Raw genomic sequence first — 23,243 nt, 5'->3', positions numbered from 1 at the left:
CAAAGCAGATCAGGCAGAGAGGCCGGGAGGGCAGGGCGGGTGGGCGGGACCTCCAGACTGGCCAGGAGCGCAGCCTGGACGCAGGGGACAGGAACGTCCAAAGTATATATTAGTTAAATAAAATAATTTAAGTCGCTGACATCACTCCACAGAGATGCGCCGGTGTTGGGGCGCCGGTGCCAGCCCCGCTGGCTCCTAGTGGTTTGACTCTCTGAGACAGTGCTGGGCAGGGTGGCCGGGGCGCAGGCACAGAGGCCCTGGGGCACAGGTGGGTGCCTGGGGGCACCACGCCCGGGGACAGGCGTCGTGGGGCTGCCACAGCTGGCGAGGCAGGGGTTCTCGAGGGGACCTCGGAGCCCAGGGTGCGGGCAGAGGGCACGCGGAGGCCCGTCCCTGTCTTGGAGGGGCCGGGGCAGAGCCAGCTCGTCGGCACCGCAGTCCTGCCCACCGGCCCATGCGTGCGCGGGGACCCAGCCAGGGCCGGAGCGCGGGCTCAGCCCTTGCAGGTGTAGACCTCCTCGCGCTGCGTGCACTGCCGGCACTCCACGTAGCAGCACCAGCGCACCTGGCACTGGCAGGGCCGCGTCACTGCCCGGCTCTGCGTGTTGTGGCCACGCCCGCAGCAGATGCTTTCGCAGTTCTTCTCGCGGTGGCACCTGCGGCCTGCGGTGCCTGGGGAGAAGCGACCGGCCAGGCAGAAGCTGGGCGAGTCGTCCAGGTGCACCAGCTCAGGCGTGCGGGGCAGCGGGTCCACCCCCGCCCCGGCGGCACGGCCCCGCGGCGGCGAAACAGCCTCGCCTGTGGCCTCGTTGGTGGTGCTGCCCACCTTGAGCGCCGTCTCATACTTGTGCTTCAGCCGCTTGCCCACCTCGTGGAAGGGCGCCAGCTGCCGCCAGCACGTCCGCACGGTGCAGGAGCCCGAGACGCCGTGGCACTTGCACGTGGTCTCCACCCCGGCCTTGATCACCTGGCGGGAGAGGCGGGCATGAGGGCCGCGCGGCCGCCCCAGATGGCCACCCTCGGGCTGGGACGCCCCCACGCCCAGGCTGGCTCTTGGCTGCGCCCCCACCCCCAGCCGCAGGCGGGCACCCAGGGCCTTGGGTCTGGCCACAGAGGCGAAGGCAGCCAGCTAGCTGACCCCAGGGCAGGTTGGACATGACCGCACCCCTGCTGGGTCTGGGAGCAATGCCCGCACCAGTGGTGGAAACCCTGGCGGGAAGGAGGGGACCCCCGCTGCTGCAATAGCCAGCCCGACACCAGGGCTCAGACGGCTGCCCACCTGACCTTCCGGGACGGGAAGCCCTGCCGGCCAAGCCAGTCCCGTCCCCCTCGGGGTCTCTGGCCTGAGCATCCACACTGAGCCCCCAGAGAAACGAGGCCAGGTTGGGCAGGCCAAGATGCCCAGGCCCCTGTGGCAGGGGAGGGGCAGTGGCTGCCTTCCAGCCGGGCCCAGCAGTCACGTCCAGTGGGCTGTGTTGAGACACTCGGGCTGCTGAACCAAAGGCTATTCGCCCACACGCTGCAGCTCACGGCTCACGTGCCTGTCACGACCAGCCGGCAAGGGGGCACCAAGGGCGGAACTGGGCTCTGGCTGAAAGTGGGGAACGGACCCCTTCAGGACGCACGACTCAGAACTCCCCGGACGGAGGGCCCGGGGCTGGCTCAGCTGCCTCCGCCCAGCAGGCTCCAACAGGCACAGACCTACCGCGGCAGTGGGAGAGAGGCCCTCGCCACAGGCCGGCCCCCCGCAGCCCCAAGATCTGGGGTGCTGGTTGACCCCGCAGGCAGGGCCTATGGCGTGGCTGCTCTGTGCACATTGGGAGCGACGGGCCCTCCAAGGGTACGCCCGGCCCAGGGCGGGGTCCAGACTGTTGGGCCAGTCCCACCTGTAGCCAGAGCCCTGCAGGGCCCAGCAGGCCAAGCGCCCCGTACTCAGGCAGCCGTGAGCCAAGCCCGGCCACCTGCAGGGCCCAGACCAGAGTCACCCCCCGACGTGGCCCACTGTGCCCCAGCCCTTCCGGACTCCCGGCCAGCCCCCATGCCGGCTGCTGTCCACCTGCATCCTTGGTGGCGGGATAGCCTGGCTCCCGCCCTGCAGGGGACCCGGTGCTGCTGCCCTTTGGTGAGACGGTGCCCGTGGGGGCCTGCCGTTCTCCCCGACCGGCGGCACAGCCTCCCTTGCTCCTGAGCCCTCGCCCGTCTCCCTGACGGGCAGAGAGCCACGGGGACGCTGGCCTGGAGCACGCAGGCTGGGCAGAGCCCCCCCGCCCCGCTTGCCTTCACACCCACGAGGTTGTTGTGGAAGTCCACGCGGGCCCGCAGGTCCCGGCCTGGCCGCCGGCCCAGGAATTCCTTGACGAACTTGCTGCTGTACTTGAGGTTGTCCCCGCAGCCGCCCCACTGCCAGGCCTCCCGGTTCTCCAGGTCCGGAGCCTCGTCGCACGTGCAGCGCTCCATGCGGCCGGCGCTGCAGGCCTTGGCCAGTGCGTGCGTCAGCCCGGCCGAGGAGATGGCGTAGAGGAAGGCGGTCTCCTTGAAGCCTAAGGAGCCGCCAGGGTCAGGGGTCAGGGCTCAGGGGCAGGCTCCCACCTCCCCCCGGCAGGGCTCCAGAGGGAGCCCCACACCCCCGGGCAGTGTGGGGCCATGGGACGGACCTTCCCCGGCACACCACCAGGGGCCTGCACCTGGGCAGGAGGCCCCTAGGCCGAGCGGCACTGGTCAGGGGCGGGAGTGATGCCCAGCCGTCCTGGTCACAGGGCCCCTGACCCCACCCCGGCGGGCTCTGTGGCCCTGCCTGCCCTGGAGGTTGGAAGGCTCAGGCCAGTCCCCAGCAGCACCCACAGGCAGGAGAGGGGCCTGTGCTCCCACAGCAGGCAGGGCCCCGCCGGGAACCCTGCCCCCCCCAGGAACAGGGCTTCACTGCAGGGGTGGGGGGAAGAGCACCCTCAGGGGCCAAGGCGCAGGGCAGGGGTGGGATGGTCAGGAGGGGGTGGGGCAGGAGGGGGCTGGAGAAGGGCAGGGGAGGGGGCGGGCAGGGCCGGATAGGGCCGGAGGCAGGGGTGGGGCGCGGAGGGGTGGGGGGGCGTGGCACGCCCCGGGCCTCACCTCGGCGGAGCAGGCTGGCCCGGTAGCGGCCGTCCAGGGAGCAGTTCCAGCGCTCGAAGCGGAACTGGTACTGGCACTCGAGCGCACTCATGCTGACCGCCTCTACCAGCGTCTCGGCCACGCCCGGGTCCCGGCGGCACATGCGCCGCTGCTTGCGCTCCAGCTTCAGCCGGTCGCAGGCCTTGTAGTGCGCCTGGGCGGCCGCCTCGGGCTCCAGAGTCAGCGGGAGGATGGTGAGGGGCTCGCTCCCTGTCAGCCTGGGCAGAGAAGGGCCAGAGTGAGCATCGGTGAGGGGCCAGGCGCTGAGGAAGGGGCTGGTGGTGGCAGGGCCCAGGGAGAGGCCAGGCAGGGGAGAGCTGGGCACCCGCATCCTCCAGGTGTCTTCCCCGTCCTGCCCGCAGCCCCCGCCCAGCCCCCCACGGTCAGCATCCCGCCAGCCCACCAAGCCGCCTGCCCACCCTCTCCGGCTCTGCGCTCTGACACAAGCGCCTCAGCAGCCCCAGACAGGGGCCTGACGCAGCCCAGGCGTGTCCACACCCAGCAGCACCGACACTCAGCTTGCGTGAGGACAAGGTGGGGCTCCGACCGCAACCCCTTGGGGGTTCCACAGGAACCGGGGCCACCAGGCCTCTTCAGAAGCGGGCCTCACCCTCTTGGTGCCCCTAAAACCCCCTCCAGAGCTCAGGGTCCTGGAGCTGATGCCAAGAGGGCAGCATTCTGTGGGGTGAGGGGAGCAGGACCTCTGGGGCACCCACTCACGGCCCCAGCAGTGACAGAGCAGGCTGAGGCTCCTCTGGGGCGTCTGAAGCACCCCCAGATGGCTGCTGCCCAGCCCTCTTCCGTCAGCTCCCTGAGGCCAGGAGGCCAAGGCATGGGAGGGGGCGCAGGCAGACCAAGGACAGGCTCGCAGCTGAATGAGGCACCGGGTGCAGCTGCGTCTGCGGCACATGGCAGGAGGGCAGGGACCGCGGGCCTGGAGCACCCCCACGTTGCAGGGGGAGGCACAGGGCGCCCAAGGGCCAGGAGCAGAGAGTGGGCACGGCCTTGCAGGGTGGGCGGGGCCTAGTCGGGATGGGCGGGGCTAGCAGGGTGGGGCCTGTCACCGCAGACTCCTCTCCTGCCCGGCCCTGGGGTGGGGTGGGGGGGTGCCGGGCTAAGGTGGGCACCTGACTCACAGGTGGCCCCACCTGAGGACAGCTGCCCAGCCAAAGCAGGGAGCAGGGCGGGGGTCCGAAGCCAGGCGCTGGGGCCTGGCGTAGCCGCACCATCCCCCTGCACAGACAGCCTCCGCGTTGGCGGGCGCCCGGTGCCCAGGCAGGGCATCCACGGTGGTGCCCAGAATGGCAGTGCCCAGAACAGTGAGCCCAGAACGGTGGTGCCCAGAATGGCGTGCCCAGAATGGCAGTGCCCAGAACAGTGAGCCCAGAACGGCGGTGCCCAGAATGGCGAGCCCAGAACGGCGGTGCCCAGAATGGCGAGCCCAGAACGGCGGTGCCCAGAATGGCGAGCCCAGAATGGCGGTGCCCAGAATGGCGAGCCACCTGGCCATGGCTGCGTCACCTCCGAGCCGCACTACTGCCAAGGCCCCAAGCGAACCAGTTACAGGTGCCACCCCAGGGCCCCGGCAAGGCTGCCCCACTGGCCCCCTGGGTCCCGGCTAGAAAGGGCAGTGCTGGGCGTGGGCGAGGAGAGGGCATGGAGGGCAGGGGCCCCTGACTGCCCCCTGCCGCGAGCACTGCCAGGGGTGAGGACCCTTGCCCCGGCCCCGCCAGTGGGGTGGCCCATGCCCGGGGCTGCGCAGCGGAGCTGGGTCCCGGGAGCCGGCCCTGGACGGAGCAGCGGGCAGGGCGGCCAGCTCTGGGCCTGAATAGGCCGCGCCTCTGCTGCCGCCCACGGCGGGTGGGGAGCAGCCTACACCGGCTGCTGGGGCGCCGTTGCTTGAGAAGGGCGGGGGCGGCGTGGCCGGGTGCCAAGGACCAGTGCTCCCGGGGTGGGCGCGTGCTGGGGCCCCAGGGGTGCCCCCATCCCACTCCTGTGCCAAGGCACCCCCTCCCCAGGTCCCCTAACTGTCCGGGGCGCGGACATGCGGGCAGAGGGGGGCTGGGGGCCTGGCCCAGGACAGAACCCTGGGCCCAGACTCCTGCAGGACAGGGCAGCTGAGCAACTCCCCCCCAGCGGGCGCGGCCCCGGTGTGCCCGGCTCCTAGAGGTGCCCAGACCCCAAGCGTCGTCAGGGAGGCCGTGCCCACCCACAGACATCCAGCCCTGTGGCAGGGCGCAACGGAGGTGAGAGAGAGGCCCCCACCCAAGCTCAGGGCTGAAGGGCGTCCTGAAACCCAGCCTGCGGGGCCCCTCCACAGAGCAGGCATGGACCCCACTCAGGGGCCCCCCCAGGCTGCCCAGCGGCCCCCATGGTTCTTGGCGCTGGGCGCTGACAGGGTCCACACCCTGGTGGCCTGGGGCCCGCCCCTCCCTGGTCTCCAGGGGCTGGGCCCTTGTGGAAAGGGCCCCCAGGCGGCTGGCCAGCCCGCTGCCCACCCTAGGCCAGTGCACCTGCCACCACCGCCCAGCGGGAGTCTGGCCCAGGACAGGCGAGTGTGGCACGGCCTGCCCAGGAGGCGTGCGGAGGAGGCAAGCTGGGCAGGCTGCCCACAGCGGCAGCCCCCTGGACGGCCGTCCCCTGGACGGCAGGAGGCCAGGCCCAGGCAGCAGCACCAGCCCCCGCTTCCTGGGAAGAGGTGACGCGTGGCCTGGCGTCTGCGGCCCGGACACTCCCCAGCACTGCCCGCCCTTCAGGGTCCCCGAGAGGAAGCACAGAGTGGGGGGCTGCCCGCTGGCCCTCCAGGGTCCCCAGGGCCACAGTCTGACCCCCATCTGCAGGCACCCCCTTCCCCTCCACGGGGCCACTCGCCCTGCCCCGCAGCTGCCAACGGGCTCTGGGCCCTGCTCTGCCAGCGCCACCTCGCCCACCCCGCAGCCTGACCACAGGAGCATCCCTGCTGCCCACTGGCTGCTGCCAGAGTCCTTCCAGCAGGCTCCATGGGGACACACGCACACACACACGACGCATGACACCACACCACAAACTACGTACCCCCACCACACATATACCACAAACCATACACATGACAAACCGCGCAACCATGCCTCACACACCCCCACGACAAACCACATACACCACCCCACACACACGACAAACCACACATACCACACATGACAAACTGCACATACTACCCCACACACACACCACCCCACACACCACACACATACACATACCACAAACCACACATACCACATGCGACAAACTGCACACACCACCTCACAAACATCCCCCACACACCACATACACTCACCCCTCCATACACATACACACACACCCCCATACACACACCACAAACCACACATGTCAAACCACACACACCACACCCCACACACCCCCCACACCACATACATAGACCACAAACCACACACGACAAACCGCACAAACCACCCCACATCACATACACACACCCCACAAACCACACCCCACACACATCCACCACCAGACTCTCAGGGCAGTGAGTGTGCAACGAGTGTCTCCCCAGCTCGGGGCTGTCCCCAGTGCCGCAGGCCTGTCTCGCTGTCCCCGGGGGCCCACATGAGCCATCCCCTGGCCTCCTCCTGGCTGTGGTCCTGCTCCACGCTGGAGCGGGGGGGGGGGGGGGGAGGGGCGCCCCTAGCAGGGCCAGGCAGGTGCCCCACGATGGCCGCAGGCCCCGCCCCCACTCCTTGGGCAGCCAGGACCCGGGTGGGGGGGCGGGGCCTGGCGGGGCCCCTCCGCGGCTATGCGGCTCAACCTGACCAGCACCCTAGACGCCCCAGGAGGCCCGGCCCATACACCCGCCTTAGAGCCACGCAGGCCGCCCCCCAGGGGGGAAGACGCGTTCCCACCAGCTCCTCGTCCTCCTTCTGAGCAACTGTATTGAGAGGAGCCGTCCCTCAGGGCCTGCACATCCCACCCCTCCGTGCACCCCACTCGCGGGGATTTTCACTGCCCTGAAAAGAAGCCCCCCCACCCCCAGATCCCCACTGGCCTTCCACGGGGAGTCTGTTCTCGGCCCTTGGAGGTGCGGGTGCGCCCCTCGTGCATGGCAGGAGGTGGGCCTGGGGCCGGGAAGGGCGCCTGGGCTCCTCCGCCCGCTGACCGCTGCCCCAGAGGCCGTGGCCGGCCACCCTCTCGTCCCCTCACAGCTGGGACAAAGCGTCCCTCTCCCCGCCTCTGGCCTGCCCTCGCCGGTCCACACCGCCCGCCAGCCACTGCTTCTCTGCTGCCCCCCCCCAGACCTCTCATTCCAGGTGCCCCCCAGCAATTTCAGGCTTTCCTCACTGTCTCAGTCCCCTGTCCTGGGTCCACGTGGGCCCCCCTCTGGGCCTGGTGGGGGAGGGGCACCCCGGAGGCCCCCACTGTGCCCCAGCGCGGTGCTCCCCCTCCCAGCCTGCACCCGCAGGCCTCTGCTTGGCCTCCTCCCAGAGGACCCGCCTCCCTGCCTCCCTCCCGTGCGGCCTCCGTGGGTCTGTGGCCCAGAGAGTCCTGGCCCCGCCAAGCGTTCCTTTTTCCCGCCTGGGCACTGCCGGGCTTCCTGCAGCCACACAGCAGACCCTGAAAGTCCTCTGCCCTCTGCTCAGACGCCCCCACCCGGCCAGCCCACCTGCTCGGGCAGGCTGCTGGCCTCCCCCGCCGGCCACTCCGTAACTTCTTCTGATCCGCCTTCCAGTTTGCTAATTCTCTTCAGCTGTTTCTAATCTGGCCTCGGATCGTTACTGAAATGTTTTCCCCGGTTCTGCTCGGTTTTTCCAAACTTGCTGGGTCAGTTTTTGTGGTTTCTCGTTCTTTGCAGACACCCAGCTTATCTCTCCCGGCAGAGAGGGGGTCCCAGCGGCGTGGGCCAGGGGCTGCGGGCACCCCAGTTCTCTCGCAGGTCAGCTCTGTGAGCGGGGCAGCTGGTGGCCGCAGAGGTCATCAGTCTACAGTAGAGGTGGCGGCCTCGTGCTGCCGGAAAGCCCAGAGCTGTGGACAGGCCTCTGCACAGAAGCCCTCGGGGCCACCCCAGGCTGCAGCTCAGCCTGCAGGAGGGCAGGAAAGAACTGGGGATGGACAGACCCGGAGACGCCAGAGCCCCCATAGGTGAGGCCGGGGGCTGCGGGGACCAGCTGCCCCTCAGCGCCCCTCCACCACACTCCCTCACACCTGCTCCCGGCAACCAGGTGGCCAGACGGGCACTGCCAGAGGGGGGGCCGTGCAGGTGGCAACGGGGGATGGCTGGTCCCGCACCGCCCAGGCCCGCCCGCAGCCTCCGTGCTGGGAGATGGGCCAATGGACAGGGGCCAAGGGCCCTGCCTCCTACCCGCAGGCCCGGCCACGCCAGGGCCACCCTGCCCGCAGCCCTGCTTGGGGTGTGGGAGCCGGACGGCGGGGCGGAGGGCGGGCGGCCCGAGTCTCAGAAGCGCAGCGCCCTGCCAAGGAAACCTCAGCCCACCAGACGGTGTTTCGTTTCTGTGTGAATCAAATTCAAAACAAACTCAAGTGCTGAGAAAACGGCTCTGAGATTAACCCTCCATCCCCCTGTCCCCCCCCCACCATGCCCCGCGGCCCCCACCCAAGCATGGGGCTGGGCACCCGCCAGGCCAGCACCCTGTGTCCCTGGGGCCGCTGGCCCCGCACTGAGAGGGCCACCAGGCCCCTGCCCGCCCCTCACGGCACCCACAGGCCAGGGCAGGGGGCCTTTCGGTCAGCCCCCTGCTCCACCCCCCACCCCCCCGGGGCACTGGCCGACTCGGGCTCAGCTCACCCCTCAATCCCCACATGGCCGTGACCCACAGCCTGCAGCCAGGCGTGGCACTGGTGTCCAGATGCAGGGCACAGCCCACCCTCGCCCCAGAACTGGCTGACCGCCCAATCAGAGCAGGACGCTGGAGCTGCCCGGGACCAGGCCCGCTGGTGGCCGCAGCAGCACACAGAGCTCCATGGAGGACCAGTGCAGCCACCTCTGGGCCGGGTCGGCGCAGTCTCCAGGAGGCCACAGGCTGCCGGGCCGATACCCCAGGACAGGTGGGAGGGAATTGGGCCCCAAGATGCAGGGCCCCCCCTCGGCGACCAGCCCCCTGCCGGCAGACGGGGCCCGCCCCGCGGGTGGCCCGGGGTGGCCGCGGCGGCTCCATCTGTCCGGGCGACAAGGCCTCCGGACGCGTCTCTGACGTCCTCTGGCCTGGGAGTCGCTGGCAGCCTCTCCCGGCGGCCCAGACCTCCAGGCCACTTCCCCTGGCCGCGTCTACCTCAGGTATCGCGAAGAAAAACAAACGCAGCCTGAGGTTTGCCTTTTTCCATTCCCTCGTCCGAGGCGGGCCTGCCAGCTGGGCGGCCGGGCTTCCTCCTGCGGCCCGAGGCAGCGGGCCAGCCGGGAACCGCGGGGAGGGGCGGGAAGGCCCAGGCGGCCGGGCCTCAGGTCACGGAGCCGGGCCCCGCTGCCACCCAGGTCGGCCCCGGCTGCCGCTGCCGCCCCACCCGGCCCAGCCACCTGCCACTGGCCCGGCTGCCCCTCCAGGTGCCCGCGTCACCCCAACCCTGCTGCCTCACCGCGGGGCCTCCCACGCCCGAGCTCCGCAGGGCCCTGCCTCAGCGTCCAGCCAGCTCCCGGGCCCGCGGCTGGGGCTGCTATGCCCACCCGGCCCCAGAGTCCACGGCACAAGCTGGTGCGGTCCCCGGAGTCGGGGCCGCCAGGGGTGGCCGGGGCCAGAGCGAGAGCCGGGCTGGAGCCCCGCAGGCCTCAGGCATGCGGCCAGGGCTGGGGAAGAGGCCCTCCAGGAAGACCCGGCCAGGGCCCCGGGGACGGGCCGCCCACAGACAGAGCGCACAGCCCGACGGCAGCCTGGAGGCGGCGGCTACAGAGGGGCCTCTTCCACCACCACCCCATGACACAGGGCTGGCCTGCGGGTGAGCGGTGGGTGCGGCGGCCCCCATGGGGACAATGCACAGAGGGAGGAGCCCCAGGACTAGGCCCCGCAACAGGCATCGCCTTCTATGCCAGGGAAGCCCCGCCACCGGGGGTGCTCCCCAGGAGGATGGTCCCCCATGCTGGCCTTTTGTCCCCACGCCCGCCCTAGGCGCCAGCCGGCCACGGTGCCTCAGCAGCGGGTGCTGGGCCACAGCGCGAGGACGGGAGCAGACCAGGCCAGCTGTCCCATCCAGACGCCGCCGGCTGTGCCGGGACATCTGCTCGCGCAGCTGAGGGAGCCAGGTGGGTCTCCCGCCCGCCTAGGCCTGGCCTGCACCCGCGGGCGCCCACCACCCGCCGGAGCACCTGCCGCCGCGGCCTCAGACCGCCAAGCAGACCAGCCCAGACGGGGTTGAGTAGCTCCTCCTGGGCGGGCCTGGCCCCTCCCGCGCACCTCCATCCCCCCAGGTCACGCCGGCAGGCCCCTTCCCAGAGCCCACACCACACAGGCCTCCCCACCCCACACCTGGCCCCTCACAGGCCCACACAGGGTGGGCTGCCTGGGCACTGCTGGGATGCGTCTCTACCTGATTCCAAGATCTGCTGCTCAGCCCACAGCCACCCCCAGGGTCACCCGGACACCCCAGCACACACGGGGCTGCCGGCCCAGCTGTCCACCTCGGGCACAACCCTGCGCCCAGCTTTCCGTCCCCTCCACCCACTCCAGGGACCGCTGGGCACCCTCCGCCCAGCAGCCAGTGCGCCTAGTCCTTGGGGGCAGCAGAGGTGGCCTCACCGCCAGGCGGGGTGAGGGGCACGGCCCCCTGCGCGCAGCTGCGGGAAGCACAGCCCAGCAGCACGGCCCCGCCAGGGCGGCTCCTGAGCCCACTGGGCCCCGGGTCAGGCTTTGGAAGAAGGGGGCCTCCTGACGCCGGTGCCCTGTGGTCAGGGAGGCCCGGACAGGAGGAAGTATGCTGAGGCCTGAGCCCAGCCTCTGGGCAGGGGCGGGACAGCTTGCTGCCTTGCTGGTCAGGAGGCAGGCTTGCCTGGGCCCAGCATAAATAAAGAGCTCCTGAAACCCAACGAGATGACAGGCGACCTGACCAAAACCTGGGCAGCGGGTCTGACAATTCCCCAAAGGCGACACACAAGTCGGTGGCCACAGCCGCAGAAGGTGCTGACCAGAACTGCAAGGAGCTGCTGTTTCGACCCACCCTGATGGCAAAAGCAGCTTTTTGAAAAGCAGAGAACAAGGCCAGAGAGGCCAGGGAGCGAGGGAAGCCTTGCGGCCCGTGGGGGTGTAAGTGGAGGGACATCCTGCTCCTCCAAAAGTCACGCGGAGAATTCTCCTCTGATCCAGCAGTTCTGCTCCAGGCACAACCCCCGGGGGAAACGCAAGCACACGCAAGAAGACGTGCGCGGCCATCCATCACAGCCAGGCTGGCGCGGGGGGCAGCCTGGACTGCGCGCCCTTGGCGAGGGAGGGGCCTCGGGCAGGCAGCGCTTGGCACCTGAGATGCGTGGGGCGGGCGACTGGGACACTCTGGAATCACAGCAGTGCTGGCCACGCAGCCCAGCAGATGTGCTGAAGCCTCAAAACCCGGCCCTCTAGGCCGAGCCTCACAGGGAGGGGGTGTCTCAGGAGCAGGAGCCGCTTTGCACTCTCGGCTGGGACCCACAGGGGTCCAGGCACCCCATCTGTCCTCAAGAGATGGTGCCAGGGCCTCCCCGGTGGCGCAGCAGTTGAGCGCTGGGCTGTGAAGCTGCCCGCAGCCTCTGCAGCGCCGGTTCCATCCCCAGCCTCCAGCGGCAGCAAGGGTCCCGCATGGCGCAACAGACCCCTCCTGCCGCCCGCTGCTCCCCCAGCAGTGTCCTTCGGTCCTTCTGCCTGCTCTGCTCCCCGCTCTGGCTCTGGTGAATTCTCTCACCCTCCCGCGCTTCTGACTGTCCCCAGTGCTTGTATAGATAAATAAATAAATAAATTTTTAAAAGGAAAAAAAAGAGAGAGATGGTGCCGGCAGGAGGGAGCTCTAGGGCCGTGTGGGCCGCTCCCTCCCGGAGCAGGCCTGGGCTCTCCCGAGCCAGCCACAGAGGAAAGGGTGCGGCAACACTAGGGGCGCACCCAGGCTCGCAGGACACCACTCTGCTGCTTCAGAAGAGCGCCCCTCAGGGGAGTCTCGGGGCTCCCTCCCCGCACCTGCCCCCAGCCCCCTGCTGGGGATGCCCCAGCCCCCAGTATCCGTAAGAAAGGGCAGGCGTGGGGGAGCCCAGGCACGCCCCCGGGTCAGGGCTGCCCTTCCTGAGCAGCTCCAGCCTCTCCCCAAGAGGATGCCAAGAAGGGGCAGGGCGCAGGAGAGTCCTCCCTGCCAGCACAGTCCGAGGCGCTCAAGCACCTAGGCCCCGCGCCGGGCCCAAGTCTGCCCCCGAAACCTCTGGCTGGCCCCTTGCTGCTGGGGCCGGCTCACCCCTCCTTCCAGAGGGCACCGGGCCAGGCTGTCCAGCCCGGCGCAGACAGCCCTGCAGCCCAGGACACCCAGACGGACGCACCACCTGCTGCTCGTGGCCGGGCCCGCAGCCAGCGAGGCGTGCCCCTCCCGGCGGGCAGGGGCCCGGGGTCCCGCCTGGTGGCTGAGGTGAGCAGGGGCAGCAGGGCCGGCCCGGCAGGCGGTTGGGTTGAGGCCGCCGGGAGGGGGTGGGGAGGGCTCCTGCCCACGTGACCCTCCCCCAGGCCAGCCTCTCTGGGTTTCTGGGCTGTAACTGGAGCTGCGTTCCTGCCTGGGAGCCTCGTGCCAGGCAGGGCTTTCGAGAGGGGGAAGGGAGAAGCGGCCTGGATCGCAGCTCCCGGCTCCCTCGGCGCGCCGGGAGCCGCGGGGCACCGCGGAGAGGCCCGGCAGCTCCTGTCACTGCTGGGCCGCCCGCTCCGCCCTCCCTGGCCAGGCCGGAGCAAAGGCCCCAGGCCCGGCGGCCGGTCCCTCTGGCCCAGAAGGCAGCCCTGCGCGGAGAGAGACCCCGGCCGGCCGCCCCGCCCTGGCCTCCGTGGGCCAGGCCCAGCGCCTGGCGCTGCCCGTGCTCCCGCCCGCCCCGAGCCGCACCTCTGACAGCCGCGCCCCCGCCCGCAGGACCCCAGGCGTCCGCCTGCGCGGGGCCAGCACAGGTGGCACAAGCGGCGCGGGGCAGGGCTCTCCCGCAGCCCCGCCGACGGCCGCCGGGCCCACGCGCAGGCCGGGCCGGGGCGGGGAGGCGAGCGGGGAGGCCCCGCCAGCCCCGTCTCCCGAGCGGCCGCGCAGACCAGCCCGGGTGTGCCCGAGCCGCTGCCCCGCGCGGGGCTGCAGGGCCCGAGGCGCCGCGGCTGCCCAGGCCCGTGACTCACGCCGACCTGCGGCCAGACGGCCGGCTCCGGCCCTCCTCCTGCCCGCGGCTCCGGCCCTCCTCCTGCCCGCCGGGCGAAGCCGGGCCCAGCCGCGCCAGAGCCGGGGAGGGCGGGCCGGGCCGGAGACACCGGGCTGACCCCGGGAGACGACCCAGGAGAAAGGCGCAGGCGGAGAAAGAAAAACACAAAGGGAAAGTTTCCCAGGAAAATATTTTATTTTCTTTGAGAACAGGATACACCTGCAGGGCTCGCGGCCCGCGCCCGCATCCCGCGCCGACGGGGCCCCCTGCCGGCCGGGCGCGCGGCGGAGCAGGTGACGGGCGGCGCCGGGCGGGGGAGGCGGCGGGGGGCGCCGCGCGCCCGGCCGCGCCCCAGCCCGCGGGCGCCCCTGCGCGCCCCCAGGGCCCGGGGGCGCGGGCCGGGCGCCGGGCGGGCGCCGGGCGGGCGCGGGCGCGGGGGCGCGGGGCGCGGGGGGCGGGCGCGCCGGAGCGCCGGGGCCGGCCCGGGCCCGCGGGAGGCGGCGTCGGGCCCGCCGGGGCCCCGCGCTCGGGCCGGTGCGACAGGCGCGCCCGGGGCGGCCGCGCGAGCGGCGCGGGAGGCGCAGCGCCAGGAAAACAAACTCCTCCGGCCGGAGCCGCCTCCCCGCGGGGCTCGGAGCGGGGAACATCTGGATTTTGAGCGTATTTTCTGTTGTTGTTGAATTAACTTCCCGCGGGCGCGGGGCGGGGCGGCGCGGCGGGGACGCAGGCGCCGCGCGCTCGGCGGCCCGGCCCGGCGGGGCGGGGGTCCCCGCGCCCGCGCCCCGCCCGCCGCGGGGCGCCCCGGGTCCGGCCGGCCGCGCCCCCGCCGGCCGCCCCCGCCCGGCCCCGCCCGCGGCCGCGCGCCCCCGCCCGCCCGCCCGCCCGCCCGCCCGCCGCCCGCCGCAGGCACCTACCCGAAGTAGGCGGCCGAGGGCGCAGCGCGGCGAGCAGCAGCGTCAGCGCGAAGGCCGCGGCCGGCCAGCGCGCCAGCGGGGGCCCCTCCGGCATCTTGCCGCGCCGCGGCGCTGACCATCGCGCTCCCGGCTCCGCGCAGGGCGCGCCGCGGCCGCCGCCCTCTTATAGCGCCCGGCGCGCGGCCGGGGCGGGGCGCGGCCGGCGGGCCCGGCCCCTCCCGGCCCGGGGCGGGGCCACGCCGGCGCCGGGGCGGGCCGCAACCCGAGGCCGCCCGCCCGCCGCCCGCCCCCCGCGCGCCCCGCCCTCCGGGGGCGGGTCCGGGCCGCGCCCGCCCGCGGGGGGCGGCGCGCGCGGGCGCGGGCGCGGGGACGCGGCGGCCGCCGGGCCGGCCGCGGAGGGCGCGGGGCGCGGGCAGGTGACCGCCCGGGCGGCGGGGCCCGCCCGCCCCCTGCTGGGCCCCGGCCGCGCCGCGCGGGGCGCCCTGGCCTCGGGGAGCCTCTCGCGTCCGAGGTCACGGCCGGCGCCCCCCCTCCGCGCCGCCCCCTGGACCCGCCCGTCGCGCCGGAGCCCCGGGGCCGGGCCGGGCCGGCGCGCTCTGCCCGCGCGGGGGCCGCACCCAAGCGACGCAGACCGCGCCTCCCCGGCCCGGCCCGGCCCGGCCCGGCCCGGCCCGGCCCGGCCCGGCCCGGCCCGGCGTCCGCTGCCCGGGAGCAGGGGAGCGGGGCCGCGCCCACGGGAGCTGCTGGGGGGCCCCTCCCTGCGCCCCACGCGTGCTGGGCTGCGCTCGGAGGACCGCGCCGCCGCGACTGCGCAGGGCAGGGGCCGCCGCCCGGGCTGCGAGGCGCGCCGAGGAGAAACGCGCAGACAGCGCCCGGCACCCGCCCAGCCCCGCCCGGGAAGCCGCCCTGGCCCCGCCCGGGGCCTCCTGGTGTGTGGCCGCCCGCCGAGGGCAGCGGAGAGAGGAGGCACCGGCCTGCCCGGCCTTTCTGAGCCTCGTGTCCCCATCCAGTGCCCTCTGCGCGCAGGAGCCGTGGCTGGCTGCGCCGAGCCCCGCGGTCCTGCTCTGGTCCTCCTGCATCCCGGACCCGCGCAGGGGAGCTCCCCGCCCGCTTCCAGAGGCCACCTCGCCCGCAGGGCAGCAGCCCCGGCCACCCAGGCTGCGCGTGTGGGTGCCTGGCCCCCGCCCCACAGCTCCACCTGAGGCGCTGGCTCCCACTCCGGGGACGCGCTGCGCGGGACGGGGGACTTGGAGTGATGACATGTTTAAAAGCACGGAGGTCGCATCCAAGAAAAATGAAGTGTGAGATTGTAAATGTGTTTCTGGAAGGCGCTGCAGCAGTACAAAGCTCCCTTCCACGGAGGACTCTCGCCGGCCGCCCAGCAAGTCCAGGAAGGAGGTGGCCGGCAGAGGGCCCAGCCAGCCCTGCATGGCCCACCACAGCCACCCCGCAGCCCAGCCAGGCCCCCGGGTACCTGCCGGAGACAGTCAGCAAGGCCTACGAGGCCAGCCTCAGCCAGGCCTTGCGCGAGACTGCCCTGGCCCAGGAGGGCCCCCCGGCCCCAGCCTGGCAGATGCTGCGAGGCGCTCCTCTGTGGGGGTCTCCAGACCTGGGGTCCCCACCTGTGCCTGCCCCCTTCCGTGGCAGGGGTCTTCAGGCAGGAGGGGAGGCCCGAGGTGGCCCCCTCAGAGCTCCTGGTGAGACTGGAACTCCTCAGGGGGACCTCGCATCTCTGGGCCCCAGTTCCCGCCTTGCCTGCTTGGCTTGGGTGGCAAACGGAAGCCAGGAAACTTGACTGAGTCAGCCCTCAAAGGACATGTGGCCACTGGGGGACACACCTGATGGCCGTCCCTGGCTGGCCCTTTCTCGCACCGCTCCTGGGCACCAGCTTGGGCACCAGCGTCCTGCTGGGGCATCCCTGGTGGATGGCACTTCACGCCCGCTCGTGCTGGCCTGCTGGGCCCCAGCTCACGTGCCCTGAGAGGCCCCCGGAGCCATGGGGCAGGCTGTGGCCGGCCCAGGGCAGGCACAGGTGCCAGGCAGAGTGAGGGGCTGGAGGCCACCCGGCCCCCTCACATTCCCAACAGGGCTGAGGGCAGACTCCGTGCTCTCCGGCCCGGCCCCGGGGCACAGTGCAGCGAGGGCGCTCCCTGGAAGGGGGCAGAGGGCAGAGGCGGGGTCAGTCCTGGGCCCTGAAGCTCCAGCTGCCGGAGACCCCACCACGCACGGGCCGCCCCCTGCAGCCCACTGGCCGTGCATCCTCCCATCTCTTTCCCCTGGTGCTAGAGACAGATGGGAGAGAGACCGACAGGGAGGCAGAGACAGTGAGAAAAACAGAATGAGGGGACAGGCCCGTGGGGGTTCGCACGCACAGCTCAACCCACCCCTCCTCCCACCTCCAGCCTCAGTTTCCCAGCCAGCAGCACGATGGGGGAGGGGTTCGGGAGCCCTGGGCCCCACTCTGGGCTCCAGGACGCTGGGTGGTCTGGAGGCTGGGCCCAGCGCACAGATCAGGAAACGCGGCCTAATTGGGAAGGTTTACGGGGCCAGGCAGGGGGTCTCCCGGGGGAGCGACAGCCACTCGTGAGTCATTTGAAACTGAGCTGGACAAAGAGCCCAAGCAGAAGGATCCCACCCAGCCTGCCAGCCGTGGGCAGAATGAGCTCATGGGCTGGGGTGTGCGCGTGTCTGCATGTGTGTGTGCGTGTGTGTGCGTGTGTGTGTGTGTGTGTGTGTGTGTGTGTGTGTCAGGGAGAGGGGAGGGAAGAGGCCCTCCCTCGCACAGCTGGGGCTGGGAAGCAGAAGGCAGACCCTCCCAGCAACCACCCCCGTGTGGCCAGGCTGCCCCCTGGAGGCCAGCGAGGGAAGGGTCCGGCGTCTGGTGACCCGGGCTCCAGCTTCCCCGCAGCATCTCCACCGGAGGGCACCCAGCTCACCCAGTGGGCATTCCGGCAAGGGTGCGGCTGTATCCAGGCCAGCGTCCAGCCCACCGTCGAGTTGGGCCTCCTGGCCGGCACGCACACCCTGGCGGTGCCTGGTGCATGGCCTATCCTGGGGCAGTGGCCAAGTGGACACAGAGCTCTGCCAGCCCAGGTGCCCTGGGCTCACTGCGCCAGCCTCTGCCAGGTGCACAGCACCCCCACTACCCGGTCTAAGGCTGGAGAGGGTGGCAGTTCCCGCACCCCTGGTCTGCCCCAGCCACCCTCCCAAGCACCAGGACAGGAGGAGGAGCCAGGGCCCCGCACTTGCGCGCCCTATCTGTGCCCAGGCCCTGGGCGTGCCCACGGCTCTGGAGCTCTCCTGCCACCCCCAGGGGCGCGGCCAGTCTGCCTCAGGGACTGGCTTCTGGGCTGAGTCCCCCCTGGGTGCAGCTCCGGGCACGGTCTCCCGGAGGCCTCCAGGCCGGGGCATGGCCGTCAGTGGGACCCTCGCTCCCACTTTCTGTCCTGCTCAAAGCTGCTTTAGCAACACTCACCTCTAGCTTTGCAGGCGAGTAAGTTGCGTTTCTCTGGGTGAGTCCTGACCCCGGCTGGCCCTGCTGCGGCCAGCTCTCCCCACCGTCCAGGGGCACCAGGCCCAGCCCCCACAGCATGGGCCTTCCCGGCTCTGATGTCCACGTAGGCTGTCCCTTTGTACCCTCTCCCCCACCCCCAGTGGCTGGAGCACTGGGCATTAGGATCCACAGCCCAGGCCTCGCCTCCTCCCTGGGGGCTGGCCTCCCTACCTCCTGCCGGGCCCTGCTCCCAGCCTGCTGCTGTCCTTCCATCTCCTCCGTGTGCTCAGCCGAGCGAGATGCCTGGCTCCGGCCTCGCCTGCTGGTGCTTCCTCCATTGCCAGGCTAAGGCTGACTCGGCCGAGGGCCTGAACACTCTCATCTCCCCCGTGTGAGGGCCTGATAGTGTTGCAGGTACACGGAGGCCGAGGGCCCAGGGAGGCAGCCGGGGCCTCTGGCGTGTCCAGGGCCTGCCGCACCATGGCTGGCACGTGGGGGGCTGTCTGTGGTGCCCACACCTAGAAGGCCCCACGGGACAGCACCTTTCGCTGTCTCCAGGGCGACCTGCGCGGCTGTGTCGTCCGCCTGTGTAGAGGGGCAGGGCCAAGTTCAGCTCCCTCTGGCGACGGAGGTGCTGGGCTTGGGACCCAGATGGAGCCCATGGGGGTGGGGGGGCCCATGGGGGCTCAGGGCCAGCTGGAGTTGAGTGGGGAAGGAGGGGGTGCTCAGCCCGCACCCCAGGAACAGTCCATGTGGGGCTTGCAGGCAGCCGGCAGCGCAGAGCATGGCCTGGGAGCCCGGGGGAGGCGGGGCGTGGGCCTCGAGCGGCCTCTTGAGGCCGGGCTGGGGCGGCGGCACCAGGGCCGAGGCCTCCGGGCACTGTATGCTATCCCTCCTGCCTGCATGGACAGCTCCGCAGCTGTGCAGGGTCAGCCGTCTCTGAGTGGCCGCTCCTCAGCTGGAGGCCCAGCTCCCCAGGACACACCTGGCCCCGATGCCAGACCCGGGAGGGCACTGCCTCTTACTCCTGCCCCATCATCTGTGCCAGTGCAGCCAGGCCACGTGTACCCAGGGGTCACTGAGCCCAGTTGGGCGGGGGGCACCCACCCAGCAGGTCAGAGAACACATGGACCACTTCAAAGGGGCAGAAGTCACAGCCCAGCTTCCCACCAACAGGCCTGGCAGGACTAGACAGACTTTAGAATCAGGGAAACAAGGTGCAGGACGCACTTCCATGGGCCCTGGGCCCTGGGCCAGAGAGGCCGGGGGTGCTGGGGTCCCTGAGGAGCCTTTCTGTGCATGCCCACAGGGCCACGATCCAGGCCACTCAGGGCAGCACAGCGAGGGCGTCGCTGGGGAGACGGGCCAGGGCAGCTGAGGGGAGGCTGGAGCAACTGGCCCAGGGCACCAGCGGGAGAGAGGACGCGGGGCCAGTGCCAGGCTGAGGGGTCCCGGGGACTGACCCTCTCCGACCGGCTGGGGCACAGCGGTGACAGGTGGGGTGGGGGCGAGCCTGGGGCAGGTTACCTCAGCAGCCCCCCCAGTATGAGGAATGTGGTCTTGGGGCTCTTGGGCATTTGGGGACAGGGTGGTGAGGCCATGGGGCGGGGGCAGGGTGAGGGCCCGAGCAGGGGTGGGTGGATGTCCCGGGACCACCCTGGTTCCTGCCCTGGCACGGGGGTAGGGTGCGTCGGCCCCACGCTGCTCTCCCAGTCAGCCTCTGAGGACCACACAGAGGCCGGCCCAGCCCCACAGGCTCCCGTGGCCACTGCCTCCCTCCAACCTGGCCTGCGGCCTTCAGCTGGGCCCCCCTGGCCTCTGCGGCTCTTCCAGGAGACAGCGGCCCAGCCTCCCCCAGGGCCTTGTGACCAGAGGACCCCGCCTGTTCTGTCCAGCGGGCCCTCGCCCAGGCCATGCGCAGGCCCCTCACAGCGTGGACAGGGCACCTACTCAGAGACGCCGCCAAAGGGCTGCGTGGAACAGGCCCGGGGCTGCTGGGCTGCCCCAACCCAGGTTGGGGTGGAGGGTGCCCCGGGAATCTGGCCCCGGGCGGCGGCCTCGCCGGGACAGCCGCTCTCTGCGGGAGCCCAGCCCGCGGGAGCTCGCGCAGCCGGGACAGCCTCGCCCGCGAGCCCGCTGGGAGCCGGGCCGGCGCGCAGAGCGGGAACCTGGACGGCCTCCCGCGCGGCCACCTCCAGACGGACCACGGAGCCGGACGCCGCAGCCCCGAGACAGCCGGGAGCCCGCGGCCGCGGGACGGAGACCGCGCGCCTGGGGCGGCCGGGGCAGGGCGCGGGGCCGAGGTCGCGAGAGGCCGCGGCCGGGGACGGGACGCCGTGGGCGCGGATGGCCCGAAGCTGCGACCGCAAAACGAGCAACCGGTCAAAAGGGGCGAAAGCCCCAGACGGGCGCTTACAGGGGAGAGGCCGGCGCGGCGCGGGCACAGGGACACCCCCGGGCCCAAACCCGCCCACCCCCCCCCACCCCCCCCCCCCGCCAGAGGCGTCCAGGCCCCCGCGGGAACCGGCGCCCGCCCTCGGGACAAGCCTCGGGGGCGCAGGGTCAGAGCGGCAGCTGGAAACCCGTGGGGCCCGGAGGGGAGGCGCCGGCCCGGGCGCAGCGCAGCGAAGGGACCAGACGGCAGCCGGCCAGGCGCGGCCACGCGGCCCCGGGAGCGGAGAGCTGGGCTGAAGCCCGCGGGCAGTGGGGGCCACGGGTGCTGGTGCTGGGGGGCCACGGGCAGCGTTGCCTGAGGGGTGCCCCTGTTGCCGCAGTTAAAAAGTAATTAGTTAGGGCCTGGGGGGGGGGCAGCGGTTGAGCGCTGGGGTGCGAAGCTGCCCGCGGCCTCTGCAGCGCTGGTTCGATCCCCGGCTGCTCCCCGGCCACCGGAGGAGGGTCCCACATGGCGCGCAGACCTCTCCTGCCGCCCGCTGCTCCCCTCAGCAGGGGACTTCGGTCCTTCTGCCTGCTCTGCTCCCCGCGCTGGCGCTGGTGAATTCTCTCACCCTCCCGCGCTTCTGACTGTGCCCAGTGCTGGTATAAATAAATAAATAAATCTTTAAAAAAAATAAAAATAAAATAAAACAAAACTCATGGCTTAAAAAAAAATTAATTAGTTAAAAAAACAAGACCGGGCCTCCCCGGTGGCGCAGAGGGTTGAGCGCAACACCGTGAAGCTGTCCGCAGCCTCTGAAGCGCCAGTTCGATCCCCAGCTGATCAGGGAGATACCCACATGGCACAGCAGATCTCTCCTGTCTCCCCTTTGTTCCCCTCAGCAGTGGATTTCCATCAGTCTGCCTCTTCTGTTCCCCGTTCTGTCTCTGTGAATCCTCTCACCGCCCCCACCCCAGCATCTCTGGCTTGCACCCCAGCTCTTGTATGCATAAATAAATAAATCTTTAAAAAAAAAACAAGATCAAAGTTGGTGGCAGCTGCACCCACCACCACCAGGCCCTCAGGACAGCCAGGAGGCAGTGGGCCATGAAGGGTGCCCCAGCCCCAGGAGGATGGGTGCAGCCTCCACCACCTGCAGGAGCACCAAGCCAGCTCCAGGCAGAGGCGCCGTCTGAGGCCACCGGGGGGCTGTGGGGCAGCCATGCCGGTGCGACACCTACGTGGACGTGTTCAGAGAACCGTCCAGCTTGAAACCAACAGTGCCGCATGTTAATTTCAAATTTATAATCCACACATTTTCAAAAGAATTTCTGGGGAAAATGGACACGTTGATGCTAAAATTTACATGGACCACAAAGGGCAGAGTCCCCCAAGCCGTTTGAAAAAGAGCGATGTCCCCACACATCCCTGTGCTGGCGGCCGTGGCCTGCAGGAGGCCAAACTGAGCAAGGAGCCTGGAAATGAAAGGAAAAGCCACTGAGGACCATGGACTTGGAAGTCCAGTGTCCGTCGGGCATGGGTACGGCTGCTGGCCCTTGGGCCATCTGCTCCAGGGCTGGGGGGGAGCCCCCAGGACCAGCTTCTCAAGTGGGTGGACTGGCCTGCGAGGCACCTGCCCAGCCTCTGGGTGCATAGTCATGCGCCCGCTGGGTTCCCAGCACACATTGCCGGGCCTCTGAGACACTGCGCAGGGCCCGGGGCGGGGCGGGGGGTGCTCTGGCCCCCATCTGACAGGAGACAGGACCAGAGGCGGGGTGAAGAGGAGGCCCTCCAGAACACAGCTCCAGCTGCAAGCCAGGCAGGAGGGAGCCCAGCGGGGAGCTTCCCGGCCCAGGAGGGAGTGTCTGAGTCACAAGCCCCACCAGGTGTGGGTGTCAGGGCCCAAGCTCTCCAACTGCGCCCTGGCACCGGCCCCAGCGCGGGTCCCCGGGCCCCAGCACAACATGGAAGGCTGAGGGAGGCCGCGAGTCCTCGGGTGCAGGACACTAGCTCTCCCGGCAGCTCGGCCACCCTTCCTTTGCCTCCCTGTGCACCTTGCCTGGCTGTCGCTGCGTTGAAAGCTGATGAGGCCCAGCGGCCAGTGCTGGCATGCCCGCGGCTGTGGCCAGGACGCTCGTGTAGCTCTGTCCTCCCGCTCATGAGAAGTCCTCTCCGCCGACAGCCAGTGCATGGGGTCAGGCCTGGAGATGGTGCGTGGACCTGCTCCCGAGAAGGCGTGCCGGGGCCGCCCCTTCCAGGCGGCCTTGGGGAGCAGGGAGAAGGCCCTCTCTCCCGACCTGCGTCCTGCTTCTCTCTTCCAGTCCCTGTTCCTGGCCCCCAGCTTCTCCTTGGGACAGCGGGAGTGTCTGTGTTCCGGTCCCATAGGGAGCTCTGCCACTGACCCCTCACCTCTGCCAGGCCCCCCTCCAGGATGCTGCCCCCCCCACCTCCCTGGCTCCGGCCCCCAGGTTCTGCTCCCCACTCATGGGGGTTCCCTGGAGCTGTCACCTCTTCCCCGCTGGAGCCAGTTCCTGAAAGAACATGGTCCTGGCCCGCAGCGGGGCAGGGAAGGCTCTCCTGAGTGGTGGGAGACCCGCCCCACCGCTCCCTGGCCCTGGTGGGTGTCCCCGGCAGTGGGAGGCCGGGGTGCACCGGCTCAGTGGCCAGCCTCTCCCCAGGGCCCAGGGCTCGGGGTGCGGGCAGAGCCTCTGTGTGACAGCAGAGGGCGCTGTCCCCGCGGGAGGCTACGCCAGGCCGGCCCAGCCTGCCATAGGCTGAGGGCACCTGAGCTGCCCCCTTCCCAGGGCACAGAGACAGCCTCTCCCGCTTCTGTGCCCCCTCTTCACGCCCGCCTGACACCCGCCCACCAGCTCCTAGGTGCTTGGAGACAGACGGGGGGGACCGTGGCCCCCACAGCCTCTGCGTGGCCATTCTGGCACGGGACCCCACCAGGCCAGCCTCTGTCTGCTGCTGGGCTGGGAGCCCCGCTCTGTGCAC

General features: G+C 71.0%; 1 protein-coding gene across 1 annotated transcript; it reads right to left on the bottom strand.

Moving 5' to 3' along the window:
- Positions 1-493: 493 nt before the first annotated feature.
- Positions 494-14,554, bottom strand: WNT9A (Wnt family member 9A). The gene is made up of 4 exons (XM_037499079.1): positions 14,380-14,554; positions 3,106-3,362; positions 2,278-2,540; positions 494-967 (listed from the first exon to the last, which is right to left on the bottom strand). Exons 1-4 carry the CDS (start codon positions 14,496-14,498, stop codon positions 494-496), a joined length of 1,113 nt encoding a protein of 370 aa, XP_037354976.1. The 5' UTR covers positions 14,499-14,554.
- Between the last annotated feature and the right edge of the window lie 8,689 nt (positions 14,555-23,243).

The sequence above is a fragment of the Talpa occidentalis genome, unplaced genomic scaffold (genome assembly GCF_014898055.3).
Source record: "Talpa occidentalis isolate TD23 unplaced genomic scaffold, MPIMG_talOcc4v2.1 talOcc4.9, whole genome shotgun sequence".
NCBI classification, from domain to species: Eukaryota; Metazoa; Chordata; class Mammalia; order Eulipotyphla; family Talpidae; genus Talpa; species Talpa occidentalis.
The sequence above is the reverse complement of the archived record's forward strand: the minus strand, read 5'-3'. Positions and strand labels throughout refer to the sequence as shown.